Source organism: Schistocerca cancellata, chromosome 1, assembly GCF_023864275.1.
Source record: "Schistocerca cancellata isolate TAMUIC-IGC-003103 chromosome 1, iqSchCanc2.1, whole genome shotgun sequence".
NCBI lineage: Eukaryota > Metazoa > Arthropoda > Insecta > Orthoptera > Acrididae > Schistocerca > Schistocerca cancellata.
This window is the reverse complement of record NC_064626.1, coordinates 785916263-785934501: the sequence shown is the minus strand read 5'-3', so window position 1 is coordinate 785934501 and position 18239 is coordinate 785916263. Positions and strand designations below refer to the sequence as shown.

Below are 18239 nucleotides of genomic sequence, written 5' to 3'. Positions count from 1 at the left end.
GAACCTTGGGTTTGTCTTTTAAGCCCTTCGACAACAAAATGCTCCATCACTTATACGAGGTGTGTCAGATAACGAATTTTTCTCTGTAACTTTAAAAAAACACGCGAAAGGAATATCTGTGTAGATAGGAGAACGTGAGAAACATTAGTTTTTCTGCGCAGTTATGCATATAGTTTGTTTTGTTATTTTAAAGAAAGTTAGAACAACTTGCGATAATTTCTTAAATTATGACTGCTTTTTCGATCATGTGTTTCACTTATTTCAAGCAACTGTCTACAAATCAGTTTAAAGTTTCCATCAATTTTAATTACGAAGCTTAAAACTTCCAAAGTTGCACATAAAATTGCTTGTATCACGGAACAATAAGCTTCCTCAGTGTGCTCTTTGAGGTCAGGTTCGCCTTGATTGTAGAAAGCATCCTTACAATGCCGCATACAGGACAGTTCGGAATGCACAAACAAACGAGGTCCTGTCTGCCACAGATACTGAAGTGGAGTAAATATGGCATATACATCCAACGAATACGTTGAGATGTTGCTGATGCTCGGCGAACCCCGGCACGATACCACTGAAGCAGCCATGCCTTATACCATTAGATACGTCGACCCATCTCTCACGTTCTGAACAACGACTCCGAGAAACAAGTAGTTTAAGAAGGCGTTGCAGTAATGGACGAAGACCAGCAAAAAGTGACTATATGGAAGTGTTAATTTCCGCTACAATACACCACTATCCTCATGACTGCTTACGAGAAGTTGCTGCAGTCTCTAGTATCGGTCTAAAATCTATGTGGCGAATAATACAGGGTCACAAGTTTCATCGTACCAACTGTCACTTACACTTGAGCTGCACGGGAACTATTTCTGTCGGAGAGTTACTTCCTGCCAATGGATGGTGAATAATTTCACTCCAGACGTCTTACAATTAGTGATTTATTCTCTGATTAAACTTCCTTAAAAAATTATGGTTCAGTGAATCGTCTTAATATAGACTACTGGGCCACAGAAACTCTTGGATGGGTACTGTATGTCGTCTGTTAATGTTGTAAGCCAACTATTCTTTTGTGTATTTTTCTGAGAACTCAAAGTATGTCTTCAGACAGAATGTCGTGAGGAAGCACCCCATTCTACACAAAGTGTTCACGCAAGAAATGATTTATAATGCAATATGGCCGTATTTGAAAAACCTGTTCGAGAATAGTTATTGCTTACTTTCTGCAACGAAAAGAATTGTGGGCATAAACGAATATTGGAGTTGATTTTATGATCACAGTTACTTCTAGAAATTTCATAACCTGTTTCGGAAAATAAGCAATAAGCATGCATGGCTCCATCCGATATCCTAACAACTTTCTGTGCAAAATCTGAAATATAAAGATCTAAATAATCACATCGAACATAATATGATAACCAACAAGCAGTTTGTGAATATCCACATTGTCATTTATCTTCAAACGTGTAAAGCATACATAGAACAGCACAATCTTACTGCTAATTGCACCTCTCGGAAAAATTTATGCCGATTGTAATTGTGCCCTCGCATTGTCTAACGTGCCTGCTGAATATAGGATATGCATGAGAGTTCATACCTGAAGCTAAGTGCAAAGTGCAAAATGCGAATGATGCCACGTAATTAGTCGTATCTTTAAACATGAATCTATCAGTGACATGGGAATATAAATAACTCATGGAGTCTTGAGTTTGTTTGTTGTAATTATTTCGACTCATACCATAATCATTGATATGAAGAGAGTAAAACTGTCCTTACGTGCTCCACGTGGCATGCAGGGCTACCGAATAAGAAAGAACTGAACAAAGAAGAATTTCAGATATATTGGAAAACCGTGGAATAGTTGAAACAAATGAGACTGTGATGTAGTGAAGATATCTGCTGTTCGGATCGACTAATGAAAACCCCATTTTGTACCATGGACATCGAAAATTAAGTACGAACAACGGGCCGTTAAACAAGTAAAGACCATTAAAGAGCTGAAAATGTTGCAAGCAAATATTACGCCAAGCTGCCAAAATGCAGACCCTGAATCTCACCATACTTTCGTAACTCATTTCATGACAGTGAGTATCAGAAAACAATAGATCAGTCGTCCATAGCAAAAATATGGAAGCAACAGCCAAAGCTGCAGGTGGAAATCAGCCGTATACACAGGCTGCAACAGATCAGCCTAGTGTTGCGCTCTATCAAAACTACAATGCGATAGTTTTTTTACAGTGCATAAATGGTAGGATTACCTATAGTATTGGTAGCACTGGTAGGGAAAGAAATGTAAATGAATGTAGAGAGAGAAACTGGGAGCCTACGACTTCTCTGGTTTTACGGAGACCGAAGCAGAAGGCAGATTACCATTCCTGGACGTCATGGTCAAAAGAAGAGCGGATGGCACACTGGGCCACGGGGTGTACAGGAAGAGAAAGCACACCGACCTGTTTTGCATGCGGATAGCTGCCACCACCCTGCACAGAGGAATAGGGTGCTAAAAACACTGGTGCACAGGGCGCGCACCATCTCTGACGCAGAGAGTCTGCCCCAAGAGCTGGAACACCTCAAAACTGTATTCCGGAAAAATGTGTATTCAGAACGGCAGATCAGACGCGCTCTCCGCCCCATCTCTACAGCCCAGCGTATGTAGGCGGAAGAAGTCACGGAGAAAGAGATATCCACTGCCTATGTACCGTATACTGACGCACTATTGGGGAAAATAGGACGAATATTAAGGGAACACCGAGTAGTAACTGTCTTTTGCCCACCAAATAAAACACGAGCATTATTGGGAAGTGTCAAAGAGATCTCGGTTTGCGGAAGATTCCGTGTCAATGTGGAAAGACTTGTATTGGACAGACAGTGCGCACCACCGAAGATCGTTGCGAGAACATCAGAGGCACGCTCGACTTGGGTAGCCCAACAAGTCTGCGGTCGCAGAACACTGTTTGTCCGAAAAGGACGAAATGGACTACCGACATACCAGGATCTTGGCACAGACATCTAAATACTGGGACAGCGTCATTAGAAAGGCTATCGAAATTCGTACCAGGGACGGACTCATCAACCGAGATTGCGTCTAGAACCTCAGCAGGGCATGGGAACCAGCATTGAGTCTAATTAAAAAAACGCTCAGCAAAGGAAACGAACGGGTGACAAGGGCGGACGAGGCAATTACACCGACGCCACCTCAGACGTCGACGCCAGCGTCTCAGTGACCGCTGACGCGCGGGCGCGGACAGCGGAGAGAGCGCCTCGCGAGGGGAGGGATTTAATACGACCGCCCGCCCTCAGGAGCTCAGTTCGTCAGCGCACCTGACAATGGCGACATGTCTGATCGCCGAAATATTGTGCCCGTAGGACACTATGGACCGGCAGTAAACCCGTGGACTGTTCGAGGGTCTTTGGTTTTTGTTAGTTAGTTTGTTTTTCACACAGTCAGAACTGGGAATCGTTCAGTGTTACTCCATTGTGTATTTTATATCCATACAAAACACAAATTGCATTTTATGAGTAAGAAAAATTAGTTAATCGTGGAACTTCTGCACTTTTATGTAGCGAAAGCAATTACTTTTGATGCAAGTAGATTTCGCGTGCACAAATATAAAACAAATATACGTAATTGTTGTTGTTGGTTGGTTGGTTGATTTGGGGGGAAGGGGATCAAACAGCAGGGTCATCGGTCCCTCCGGATTAGGGAAGGAGGGTGGAAATCGATCGTGCCCTTTCAAAGGAACTATCCCAGAATTTGCCTGAATTGATTTAGGGAAATCACGGAAAACATAAATCAGGATGGTACGCGAGTTTGAGCCGTCGTCCTCCCGAATGTGAATCCAGTGTGCTAACTACTGCGCCACCTCGCTGGGTTATTGTTGTTATTTTGTACTCAATGGAACTTTCTTCATTATAATCGAACGCAGGAGTTTCCAGTTATTATCGATAAGTGCGAAAATTGTTTCTGAATAACAGACACATGGTTTATTTAAACTCGACGAAGTGCTGAAGCGATGTTTGATATGTTTTTGTTTTAGCGTTTACTCAGTTTTAATTTTTTTGAGGAAATTGCGTTTTCTAGCGCTACACGGTAAACCTGTCTTGCTCTTTTTATTTTTGCCGCAACGTCCTTTTGTTTCACGTTACAAATCCACAATTTTCCAATAAAATCTAACACCAGCCTCTTTGTCGTTCACGCGGGCACATGCTGTGATAGAGCGGCCGCACTTGTTGCTACTGGCTCGCACTACCACTCCCAAACATGCCTTCTCAGCTAGACAAAGACTGTGAGACCTTCAGAATACCTTTCCGATGACTTGGTAAAAAATATATGCCCAATATGCTTGCAAATGAGAATAGGAGGAAGAAAGTATAATTTTGAGACTAGGTATTGTGACTGGTGACAAAGCAACTTCCAACGTGTGTTGGAAGCTTTGTAGATTGGTCCACATTACTTAGCAGTTACTATGACAGGTGAGATGTATCGTGCTTATATCACCGACCGTATAGGTGCTCTCCTTAAAAATGTTAGTCTAGACATTAGAGGCTGCATGGGAATGCAGCATAATGGTCACACAGCACATTCTGCTCGTGTTATTGTGCTTTTTGAACAACAGATTTCGTGAAAGATGGATAGGACGCAGTGGCTCTCTGGGCAGTCCACCCGATCACCTAATTTAACAACAGGAGATTTACTTTTGTAGGAGTATCTAATAAGTTATGTTTGTCTCTTAACATACAACCTCAGATGATATCAATCAACATATCAGCGAATCTTGTCGCTTCACGACACCAGTCCCTTTGCAGGTCGGTTAAATGGAATATTGAGTTTTCCATCAAGAGAAATGGCCAGCCGTTTGAACAACTCAATGAAATGAACATTCCGCCACCGGAACATCCATCTGACAATAGGCAATTACCTACAGCATGTTGCGACCACTCCTAAAACTTGAACGGCTCTAGCTTTCTAGGTAAAATTCATAGAAACTGGATTTAAATTGAATTGTACACAGTTGGTTTAAATACATGATATGCATTATGAAAAAATCAACGGCCATGCAGAGGTGGATACACCGGTTCCAGTCTGTTGGGCGTGGCCAGTACTTGATTGGGTGATGGTCTGGGTACGCTGCACGCTGTTGACAATGTTCCTTTTCCCTTTACGGCAGAGAGATCAGGAGGGCTGGTGGCGTACAGTGCCTGATCACCAGTCCTTGCGTCAATGTCCCGGATTAAATTGGAAACCTCTCTGCTGTGTCTTGTGAGGTAGCGGCATGCGACACGGTTGTGGCGATCCATTTGACGGATGGTGCCATTAAGCTCTACGATCCTTTTGGTGCTCTTCGAGAGCAGTAGGCTGTGTGTCGGCACCAGGTTTCATCCTCTCCCTCCCCTAATCATCTCCAACATCAACATGACACTACACTACATACACGTCCACTACAGTCACCGACACTGACATTTACATTTATCCATACAGCTCTCATACTTCGTGAAGGAAAAGTGCTTGTGGGCGCGAAGGATAGGGAAAAACTTTCCAGTTTTCCCTTAGTGTCTCACATCCATTCACGCTTTTAAAACTGTAACTCCTTGCAAGACGTCTCTGGAAAATAACCTAATAAACTGTGACGTATTATCTGTTGGCTTCTGCCTCGCGGTCTTTAGCCGACTTTTCTTGAATAAGTTCCCTGACGTTTCGTCAGCAAGAGTGGTTAGCCATGCCAGAAGTTCACGATTGCTAGTGGCGGACTGGAGTCGAGCCCGTGGCCGAAGATCATATGTACCTTTTGCGCCATTGTCTGTAGTCTTTCCCCTGATCATTATTGTTGTGGCTCTCCCCTTGCTACCTGCAGCGGTAGATCACTCCAGCACAAGAACCCAGGATCCCTTTACCTTAACGTTTCGTCTTTCTTGTTGAAACCGTTGGTATTTTTGTGAGATTAAGTGGCTTCCCTAAACAGGTGGGCATGGCAGCTCTTCTCCACTTCGAGAACCTCCGCTTAGTCGATCTCACACAGCGCGTACTCCGCCACGGCCGATTTCTCTATCTTTCACAATCTGTAATGTCGTTTATGTTCGGAAGTTCTGGTGCTGGATCGCCCAGTCCTTCCACCATTGGTTTCTACTCGTGCACACGGTATGCAGTATATTCCCTACGTTGCGAGTGGGTCCCTTTGTCCTTTGCCGATCTGAGACATTCTTTCATCTTTTTGGTAAGTTCGTAAACAATCTTTACGCCGTGTTTGCGTAATTCTGTCCGTCACCCTTCGGATGTGTTGTAGGAAGCACGTATTCAACAATGTCAGCAAAACTGTTAAACAATTGCTCGTCGAAGATCCCGAGACAGAAGCCAACAGGCAATTCGTCAACAATTTTTTATTACACCCCTACGGTGATTTAAAATGCTACCGACCTCTTGACCAACGAAAAATGAAGAAAACCCGCCCCCTCTTGTCTTTTTATCGCCGTACTGGGACAAAGGGACGACACCTACGCTCATGAAATATAAACGCCACCTGTGCCCAGGTCCGTCGTAGCTACGACAGGATGAAACGATCTGCTCATTATGAGCGAATTCATGTAGTTCGAACAGACTTGGCAAAAACTATGAGCAACTTGTAGACATTTTTTGTCAACTCATTAACAGTATGCGTCGAGACGACTAGGATAAGATACAGCATGACTACAGGCAACACGCAGAATGTTTTCGACCACTGCACAGAATGACGAAAGTAAAAGTTTGAAAGATACAGACAGCAGATCGACAAGTCGATTCACATGTCACGCACAGTGGTGAATTTAAATGAACGACCACTGGCCTAAGAGGAACTATCTGTTCTTCAAAAAGGAAGGAGTTTCGCTATCATCCTCAGAACTGTATCTACGAAGGCTGTCACTGCTAACATTGAAGTGGCCATCCGGACCCTTTCATGTGAAAAAATCGAGAAAATATGCACAGGAAGCTCCAGGATATTGCCTTGATCAAAATCACCACCTTGGCAGCCTTGAAAAAGAAGCATTTCACGTTATCAAGAGCATTAACACTGATAAGAGCGTATTGATACTGCCATCCGACAGGGGAAATGCGACCATTGAATTGAAGACCGAAGTTTATGAGCAGACGATACGTTACACTATATTCGTATTAAGTGTAGTTCCAATGCAGCGGACCATGTGGAACACGAATCGGTTCATCAATGCATCTCCACTCTCGGTGCACATACAGAGGAACCTGTGCAATACGGAAGTCCTAAGACCTCAGTTGTATGGATTGCCCAAAATCCATAAAGATGATATACCATTAGGACCTATTGTAAGCACTCCTGGCTCATCAGCATATCAACTGGCTAAACACTTGGCGCCTCTGCTTCAGCTGCAAACGAGAAAGAGTGACACATAGATAAAGGACTCAGCATATTTCACTGAGAAGCTGAAGAACCTAAAACTTGGATCAACAGCCTTTGTTTATCAAAATGCCACTTAGTGACTCTCTGGATTGTATCAGTTCCATTTTGCTGCAGAACATCACCAAGCTACAAACTCTGTCTCACAACGAGCTAACGTATTTGGAATGGCGATTTATAGTAATAGCAGGAAGGCGTCGCCATGGGTAGTTCACTTACTCAAGTGGTTCCTAATTCCTTTATAGAATATTTCGAAAGGCAGGCACTGGACTTGGCACCTTGTCAACCTAAGATGTGGTACAGATACTTTGGTAACACCTTGTTTGTGTAGAGCCATGGTGAGTGATTTCTCGGTGAAGTGGAAAAGGACCAACTGTTACATGTTCTAGATGTCGTGGCTATGCGGAATAATAAGAAACTGGGACACAACGTGTGTTGAAAACCGACATGCACGGACAAATGCCTTAAAGAGTTATCAGATTATCACCTGAGAAAAAAGAAGAATTATTAATATTTTCATAAAGTGCATAAGACAAATATGTGAGGCACAACTACTCGGATGCGAAATCCAACACATGGAATGCATTCGGAGAAGTAGTAGAAGTAACGGGGACCCCACCAGCTATATGAGAAATGGCGAATCCAAACACCCCGAAAAGTGATACTTCAGAAGAAGAAATGTCAGTTATGGCCTTTCGGCCATACATTCCAAAACTGATAGAATAAGCCGTATATTGCGCATAATGGGTACACTGCCTGGCAAAAAAAGAGGGGAGCATCCAGAAAAGTTGAGGAAACGAAATGAATCTTCACAGGTTAAGAGAGTGTCTGGAGTAATAGCACTGATTACAAAATTGAGTAAAATTCGTCAAGAACTTGGACCACTTATCAATACGACAGTTTTACCTGTTATGATCTGCTTGCATTCACTAATGCGGTTACAAAGGTTGTCATGAATCCGTTCTATCCCTTCCTGAGGCACGCTGGCTCACAACTGTTGTAACTGTTTCTACACATGTTCTATCAGGGACACACCTGTGGATCTTGTTGGCCATGGGAGTGCTTCAAAATCACACAGACAGTTCATAGAGCTCCACGCCTTGTGTAGACGAGCATTGTCCTGTTGAAAAACAGCACCACGATACTGTCACATGAGAGGTAACACATGAAGACACAGAATGTCTGTAGCGTAACGTTGTGCCATCAAGAGCTCTCACATCTCTAATCATTTAGATGCATTCTGATGGACTATACATGTGCGAAGGTACACTGATATCTGGCCATGTGTCCTGGGAGCGTCAGTTTTTTATCAGACAATGTACTTGCAGACCGATCAAGAAGATGAAAGAGTGTCTCAGATTGGCAAAGGACAAAAGAGACCTGAAGTCGTACCTGATGGCTCCCCACACATATCACCAGGGATAACACTGCTGTGACTCTCCTAAATATTGGACCTCTCCTAGGGTCGTCACCACACGTACCAATGAAGATCAAAAATGGTTCAAATGGCTCTGAGCACTATGGGACTTAACATCTGAGGTCATCAATCCCCTAGAACTTAGAACTACTTAAACCTAACTAACCTAAGGACATCACACACATCCATGCCCAAGGCAGGATTCGAACCTGCGACCGTAGCAGTCGCGCGGTTCCGGACTGAAGCGCCTAGAACCGCTCGGCCTCCGCGGCCGGCTCCAATGAAGATCATCCAGGGTAATGTAGAGCCGCGATTCATCACTGATTATAATGTCGTGACATTCATCAGCAGTCCATGATTCCCAGTTACAGCACCACTCCTTGTGTAGCAGATTGTGTTGTAGTGTTTTCAGTAACCTACGTGTAGGATGTTAGTTTGCTGGTCTGATCGCTGCTAGCCTCCAGCCTACGACTCCAGATAATACAAATAGGTGAAAGGAAGCAATTAGTTTTTCTCAGATGGCAGGTGCATACGTGAAGGGGTGCACAGTGTGGTGGTCCTCCCTTGTGATGGTCAGATGTGGTCGACTGGGACATTGACGACAAGTATGTTTGCACTACTGCTGCCATGACCCTGTCACATCAGAATGCCCCAGCAAAACTGGATATTGCACGATTCGACTAGTCAGCCGAATGGAGTCCCACAATGAGGCTATTTTGAGACTCTGGCAGTTGCTGATAACGCGCTGTCTCACGCGAGTAAGAAGCATCTCCGCGTCCTTCACAATCATCATTCAACATCTGACCCTGTTATGTCCATTATACACACTTCTAGGTCTGCTGACAACACTAAACATGAATAACGCTAATGCACTGAGGTGACCATTCTACCTGTCACAGAGAATTGCAGCTCTAATCATGTAGATACATTCTGATGGACTACATTTGGTTGAAGTGGGGTTCAGGCCATGTGTTGTATAGGTGTAGGCTCAATTTAGCGACTAATTTATTAAACATAAAATGTTGTAGGCAACAGTTCAATAATAATTAAACAAAGCTTAATTTGCAGTCGAATATAGCTCTTGGCAACAGAGTTTAGACTAGAGACTTTTTAAAAAAAATGCCTTCAGCACAATTAAATAGAATTAAAATTAGCACTCACAGTCGGGCAACAGCTATAACAATTACAAAATATAGTCCTTGGCCACAGACAGGAAGAGACAATGTAAATAGCTTCTGCAGTTTTCCAAATGAAACCAAGAGAGACTTAATTAAGGCCACCCACATAGCATGCAGGTAAAAATTGGTCTGTGGTTACGCCAATTATCAACTAGTCACAACAACAAGCTAATATCAGATATCTACAGACTGTCTATGCATACAATCTTCTCTTCAGCAGAACATATAAATGAATCACTTTCACATAGCATAACAACAAGCTAACCTCCTTTATAGAGATTGCATAAAACAAATCACTCATGCTCACAGCATAATAAGACAAGATTATTTTCTTTACCATAAAACATTCTGAACAATCGCGTCAGTGGCATGTAATTAACAAAACCAAATGGCTGCCGTCTTAGGGAACACCTTTGCGTGGCAAAGTATGTCATCACACAACAAACAAAACATTCCTGACTACAACCAAGGACTTCCCCTGTGTAACGTTACTTGTTAAGCAATACACTCAATGCGTTGCTAATAAGCAGCAACTATTCGCTAAACAGGATCACTTGACCACCAAGATGCAGCCATCAGCTGCAGTAGTGCTACACTTTAAATGCAAAAGCCCCTTTCTTCGCCTCGGCTGGAGTCGCTGTCTTCCGGTCCGGGAAAAGACACCAACCATTCCAGTAGGTTATTGGAGTCTACACAGTGGCCATCCCCCTCACTCACCATTAGCGATGCTCCATAGACAGATCCTTGGCGTGCCGGCTTGGAGAAGACTTCCCGTTCTTGACCATACACCAACTGACTTCTCTCATCCACCTCTTAAGCCCGTGACTTTAATTGTGGCCACTATGACAGATTCGGCCTGCTACGCTTGTTTGAGACGAGTCGGACCAATGCCGCAATACTGACCCGGCTCCTCACCACTACTCACCAGATGCAGGTACCACAGCTTTCGCCCGTATTGTTGTCACCGCATCTCCTGATCCGCTGTCCATACCTCCAAGTGTAGGCCGCCTGTTACCTCAGCCGCCCCCGCCCCAGCATGAGCACGCACAGCATTGTCCGCTGGCGAAGCCCCTGACTGGTGCCCCATAGGTCATAGCACTTGCCTCCGGAATATGTGTCCTCACTGGTAGCAGAGCAAGTTACTGACTCTCCACCGTATCGCGCAGCCCCACTAGCCACAAACGCCGCGGCCAAGTACTAGCGCGATAGCACGCTGACGTGTCTACGTGGACGGAGCAGGAAGGAAGGCGTGCTGCGAATTACAGATTATGTCACGCCATCTGCCGGTCTGTGTTACAATGACTGGACGATCCATTATTACCAGGATCTCGGAGCATAAAAGGTATTTCGGGTTGGAAGAGATGAGGAAATCGGTTGTGGTGGCCTTTCGCAACGCCATTCGTGTTGCTCAAATGTCAGAGAAAATCGTTAAACAAACGTCGCCTAACATTCTGAGAAAGAAGCCAAAGGGAAGTGGTAAGCTACCACAACAACCTCTAAAATTTTGTGAAATAAAGTACATTCGTATCTCCGCAGGAAGAGTAACGTATTTTACGTTTGCCTATCCAGATAAATATTCCCTTTACTTATTATTTTGCAGGTTACAGAGGAAAACACCTCAACCAAAACAACCTATACGGTGTGGTCAGAAACTGTCTGAAGAGCTTGCAAGGGTTTTTCAGGATGGATTGTGCTGGGAAATAATTATTGAGAAAAAAATCGATACGTTGTCCCATTTCCAAGTTAATTAGTATTGAAGTTAGCGAATCAGGCCGTTGCGTGCACAAATTCCAGCGGCCCGCCAGAGGAGGTTTCGCCAATCGTGTTCGTCGTTTGGTTTCCTAAAACCGAACAAGAGAACGATAGAAAAATTTGTTCGTGGGACGGTAGTAAGGAACGAACCCGAGCGAAAGGCTGAGTGATCACCTACGCTATGGGAACAATTGACAGTAATAATGCATCTGGCGGGCCGCTTCATTTTTCATGCGCAAATGCCTGATTGGCTAACTTAAATGCTAATTAACTCGGAAACAGAGCAACGTATCGAATTTTTTTTTCTTAATAATTATTTTTCAGCACATTTGACCCTGCAATACCCTTACAAACTTTTCACACTGTTTCTGACCAAGCTGTATATCATGAAACAGGGAGCTGGGCTTTAGTTGTCCACCAGGTGTCTGTTATTCTGATATCCGCTTATATTAAAAGGAGTTTTGGAGGTCATGGGATACATCATGTGTCACGACTCTCTTTGGTTCCAGAAAGTCGTGGAAGTTGGTAATTACTGAAGAAACTTTAGTCCCACCTGGTATTCGTTTTATACCTGCCTTGCTGAAGGAAAATATTGTGCAGAGTTCCGATTGGGCTTCAATTGTCTACAGAAGAATTCTGTGCGTCCCATTGTTTCCGGTGCAACAACCGCAGTTGTTGCAGCTGAGGTGTACTACGAGTCACGACTCTCACGGAAATGTGCAGGTGTAGAAGGAATTGGCTAATTTCTGAATATCATGCCGACAGATTGTCATGGCTGTCTCGCGGGAGACATGTTTCACAGTATACTTTAGTATGGAAATTAGTCGACGAAACCTTCAGCGTTCTGTTCACCGATATAGGGAATCGCAGCAGTATTATATTAATAGAGAAGTTACTTTATATCTATGGAAACCACACACCTTGACAAAGGAACAGGTATAACATCATATTTGCGATGCCAAGAAATACCGGCGCTTCCCGCTATGTGACGAGCACTGTTGTTGTTGATAACAGCTGGCTTTAATATTACTATATTCCTATCAAGACACGAAATACAGCAGCCTGCCTATCTGCTGGTCAAAATTCTGTAGCGGTTTCAAATATCCAAAAAACACTTTCTGTTGATCTAGGCTTGTCCCAGTTTCGCTCGAAGGCCTACTGAAAATATGGGACAAGGACATGCACAGCTGCCAGAAGATTCTTGGTAAAAATGGGGCACGATTTAAATAATGAAGAGATGGGTTGAATGTGGGAGGAAATACTTCCAATAAAATGGGTAGTATACATTGGATCATTATACAGAATCTCCCAACGATTCTTACTGCTTTAGGATATTTTAGTGAACGAAGCTGTATGAGCCGTAATGTCGCATCTCTAATATTTAGTAATTTTACCTTAAGAAACTTTTAAAACACTTCCCACAGTTTTCCTTTGCACCAAGATCAAAATGACGTGCAAACATTGTGATAAGTGAATCTTGATATGCAATTACCTATAACCCAAGAACCCTACTTCGTTCAATTTGTGTTATCACCAGCACGATATACTCCAGAATAATATGTAAAAATACCGTATTTTGTTACTGTGTCAAACGTCATAATGGTCTGTTGCATTTACTAGGTTAATTTAATAAATTATTAGAGGACTGGCTATTTTCTTCCATTATCAATAAATTGCGTATTTCCAGACCAAACATAAATTAAAAGGGCAAAAAAGGGCAGCTCGTTTTGTATATCACGAAATAGGGGAGAGAGTGTGGCAGATATGATACGCGAGTTGGGATGGAAGTCATTAAAGCAAAGACGTTTTTCGTCGCGGTGAGATCTATTTACGAAATTTCAGTCACAAACTTTCTCTTCCGAATGCGAAAATATTTTGTTGAGCCCAACCTACATAGGCAGGAATGATCATCAAAATAAAATAAGAGAAATCAGAGCTCGAACAGAAAGGTTTAGGTGTTCGTTTTTCCCGCGCGCTGTTCGGGAGTGGAATGGTAGAGAGATAATATGATTGTGGTTCGATGAACCCTCTGCCAAGCACTTAAATGTGAATTGCAGAGTAATCATGTAGATGTAGATGTAGTTCCCTCAGTAGCAGGTGAAGAAAGTGAAATACGCAAAAATTGGTCATTCATAATCATATAATTTATGGCAGTGCTTCTGGCGCCTGTAAGTTAGAGAAATAAAAATATTGCCTCCGCAAAAGTAACTGTGATTACAACCTGTGACTTTTTGGCAATGAAATAAGACAGTTATATTTCGTCTTCGAATGACTGGCAGACCAATTCACTTCAATGGTTTATCTTAAAGAATAAGAACATGGACCGTAGTAGGCTGTATTATTATTTACTAATTGCGCTAGCAGCCAGTTTCAACATTTATGTCATAATGAAGCACCTAAAATAAAACTTGCCAACGTGGAACACTTTGATGGCATTAATACACCTTATTACAGTCATAGCATAAGTCTTATCTTAAAGAATATAGTGCTTTCGTCATTTCTTGAACTTTCAATTGGCTCGTATTCCTTGTTAGTAGAAGAAATTTAATTGCTTGCTTGAATAACATGAAAGTTAGCTCTCTCTCAGACTGCTGATGTCAAAATCAGACTCTTAAATCCGTGTAAACACAAGCATCACAACAGCTACTTAAGTTTCTTCTCATTTTCATAGATAAATTTTGCACCCACAACACAGTTACCTTAAAAATGTATAATTACTGATTAATCCATTTCTTAAATGTGATAGAATTCATAGCCCTTCTTTGGTTTCATTTTAAATAATTTTATTTGCATTTTCGCTGTCCATCTAACAGCAGACAATCATGAGGTCATTAACAACTGTTACTTTTCAGGTGGGATTCCTGACCAGCATCTGTATACCATGCTACTCCTTATTGCACCAACTGATACCAGAGACGAAACCTTTACTTGACCAATGTCACGCCAATTTGGCAAGATGGCGAAAGATTGATGAAGAGGATAAATTACGTCGGGCGAAAGGGCTTCTACAGCCAGTAAATGATATTCTTCAAGGGCTCGCTTCTCAGGCAGCACCACCACCCCTTGCAAATGACGAAATGACGAGCAGAAATAGCGATACTACCAACAATACCTGAAGTGTATGATGAGTGGAATACTGTATGACACCCATCAGATGAGTCATGAACAACAAACAAAGAATACTAAAGAAACATCTTCATCTTTCCATGGTAAATAAACTGTAATGATGTCCTCAATTTGGGCTTGAATCTATAATTTTCTTTTGTGATGTTGGACTTCACGTATTTGGATATGAAAAGAAGTATAACACATTCAAATAACTGAACTTCTATACAATTTTCAAGTTCTGAGCTATATAGTGTTTGTCATTAAAAATAGTGTGGTGAACGACATGTATTTAAAAACCTAAAATTTCTGCAAAAAGGTAAAACACTTATTTAATATTATTAAATCATTGTTCTAGTCATATATAGTTAAATCAGCTAACCCACCCAAATGATATGAAGTATAATCTTCCAATTACACAAATAGATTCTATGATGTCTTGATTTTGAATGATGTGGCATTCTGAGGTATGAGACATGCTGACTATCAAACTTGTTAAGTTCCTGTTTGTAAACAGCCAAATATCTGCGGAAACGGGGCCTCATTTCTCATGTCAGTTATTTATTTCATATCTAAGTAGTCTTTATATTAAAAACACTAATTACACTTCATGGCTGTTCATCAACAAGTGTGTCATGTTATAAGATCTTCATATTTTATGTGAACTGCTATAGTTTTATCCTAGAAGGAAACTATATCCCTCAGTGACATTTTCCAGGTTGCATTGCTTGCAAACCGCAAAATAATGTTTCCATGTATTCACGTCGATCGGAAGTGGCACACATGTTTCAGTTTTTAGCCAACCTTCTAGTATTTACATTGTACCTTGGGTTTTAGTAAGTTTATTAGCTTCTTTGTTTATTTTAACTATTTGTTACTTCAGTTTCTGCAAACAATACACCACTTACAGAATTTCGTTTTGATTAATTTTCAATCATAAATTTCAAATAAGTACTCGTATATTATCTGCATTTGTTAGACAAAAGACTAAATAAATTGAGTCAGATTTTAGTGGCAGAAATTTTTGATTGATTTTGAAAAAAAAATACTATTGTTTCATTCCTCCTATCATAATTCAGTTCTATTGACGATATATTGATTTCACGATATATATTTGATTTGAGCCTGTTGTATTCTTATGTATTTCCTTTGCAGATCTCCGGTTTTAGTGATCTACAATAATGAACAAGTACAATATATTTTTTTAAATTTTTATCTACTCCTCTTTCTCAAATGAGTTGGCTCCTTGTGTGCATAGTCTAACATTACAAGAAACTGCCCTGTTATTTCTTTCACATATTTAGTTCTTTACTTTTAGTAATATTTACAACCCACTGTGTAACATTATGGTATATATTATAAGTTTTTTTGGACTGAGGACTGATATTATTAAATGGCAGATTTATATACCACAGACTGCACAAGATGTGCAACTGTGTTTTGTAATCCTTGAGTAAAATCTTGTCGCATCCTGATGCCATGCATAAATCTGAGTTGTATGGAGAGAACATAATATACTTTCCGATTCCACATATTATTTCATTTTTCATAGTTATGTATCCCCTGTAACTTATGTTTATTGGCAGGCTCAAATATGACATTAGGTAAGATTTCCTTGTCTTTTCAGAATGTAGACTGCTATTTCAAGCCACACACATTTCTAGTAACAGTTAGTATCTGAGTTAAAATATGTTTTAACTACTACCTGGAATATCTTCAGTGAATCTGAAACTGAACTAATGTGTATGTCTTACGAGATTTTTATAATAAAATTCGAAGAAAAAACTGTAATAATGGAAAACTGTTTTACTTCAGTTATTATCATAACCAATGAGAATTGTCATATCCAAATACAGTAAATAAATTAATGTTATATGTTGTTATATTTACATATATAAAATCAGCTGTGAAACAATTAGAAATAAATTTTCCTATCATAGACCCTATAATAGTTAAAATAATTCCCCCTCAATTGAGATACATACATGATGTGAGTATATGTGAATATACATTTCTGTACATATGATAACATTAAACATCAGAAAATGTGTTTGTAAATATTGATGTAGCACTAGTCAGATGATTTGAGTAGTATGTGATCTAAAATGTAACTATTGATAAACCTTCCAATAGATCTGTTTTGATTTAAATCAAACTATTTCTGCGTTGAATAACTTGTACTAGTTTTATGTACTTATATTTTATACTAGCTATAGTCTCTAAAGGGAACTCACAAGGTCCAGAATGTACTATCTGTCTATTTTCATACATGTACTTTATAATGTATAATGGAACTACATATCACAGTGTCTGGTACACTTGTTTTTATCCTCCTAAAGTATCTACCTCAGAAAAATAAGGCCTCATGTGCCTGTATGCCACTTTGTTGCCCACCCAGTGATTTTAATCATTTGACTAAAGTAACCATCTCTTACAGGTATAAATTTTAGGCTGTTTATGTATACTTTACGTTGTTCTAATCAAACAAGGCTTAAAAATTTCTCTCTGAATTTAGTTTTCATCACAGCAGTATGATATCTGATCCAAATTGAGAATTAAATTATATTATTTGAAATGAATTTAGTTTTTCATCACAGCAGTACGATATCTGCTTCACGGTGAGAATTAAATTATCTTATTTAAAATGTATGTTATTAATGAACAGTTTTAATGATTTGATGTCATTCAGTACCATATCCTTGTTCAGGAGGTAGTAACTGTATATTGTCTGTCACGATTACAATCTGTAAACATTTTTATATTACACTGTCACTTGTTGTGCTGATGTAATTTTCATGAAACATGTACTAATGATCTCTGATGAGTTTGTAACTTCACTGTTACAAATGCAGTTATATTTCTTTATTTTTTTTTTTACTTTTCTAAAATGTTTATAACTTCTATGTACAATACACACTTTTTCTACTTATGTTTGAGATTCAAATTATCTCCAAATTTTAAAGTCTTACTTCCTAAAAATGATTGCATGTGGCTTATTACCATCCTTTTCTTGCGATTTTATTCTTTTGTGCTTATAAACAAAACAATTTTGTCTCTCTCAGGAATATAATCCTGTTGTTCATGCATTATAAACTTCTCAAAAAGCTAATGAAATTTCAGTTTAACACCAGTGTCAGTGCATACTTAATTGTTTTGAAGAGAATGGTGAGTTATTTCGGCATTTTTTTTTTCAGCCTGAGAATTTTGTATGTCCATTTGTATTCATGGTTCAAGAACTGTTTCCAAATGTTTGTTCCACATGGTTTGCGTTTTTCCTTAGTTTTTTTCATTAGTTAAAATGTACCTTCATTTTTACATTTCCTATATAAAGAGTGTTTCTACAAAGTCTACTGTACACTACAAGTAAATTTTAAATTTAATTTATTGAGATAA

General features: G+C 40.4%; 1 protein-coding gene across 1 annotated transcript in view; it reads left to right on the top strand.

Annotated features, from left to right (window-relative positions):
- The window catches only part of LOC126187476 (probable 3',5'-cyclic phosphodiesterase pde-5), a 759019-nt gene extending 743074 nt beyond the window's left edge, over positions 1-15945 (top strand). The window contains exon 17 of the mRNA XM_049928583.1: positions 14594-15945. Coding sequence (XP_049784540.1) covers positions 14594-14857 — 264 coding nt within the window. The 3' untranslated portion in view covers positions 14858-15945. The remainder of the gene's footprint in view (positions 1-14593) is intronic.
- The last annotated feature ends 2294 nt before the right edge of the window (positions 15946-18239 follow it).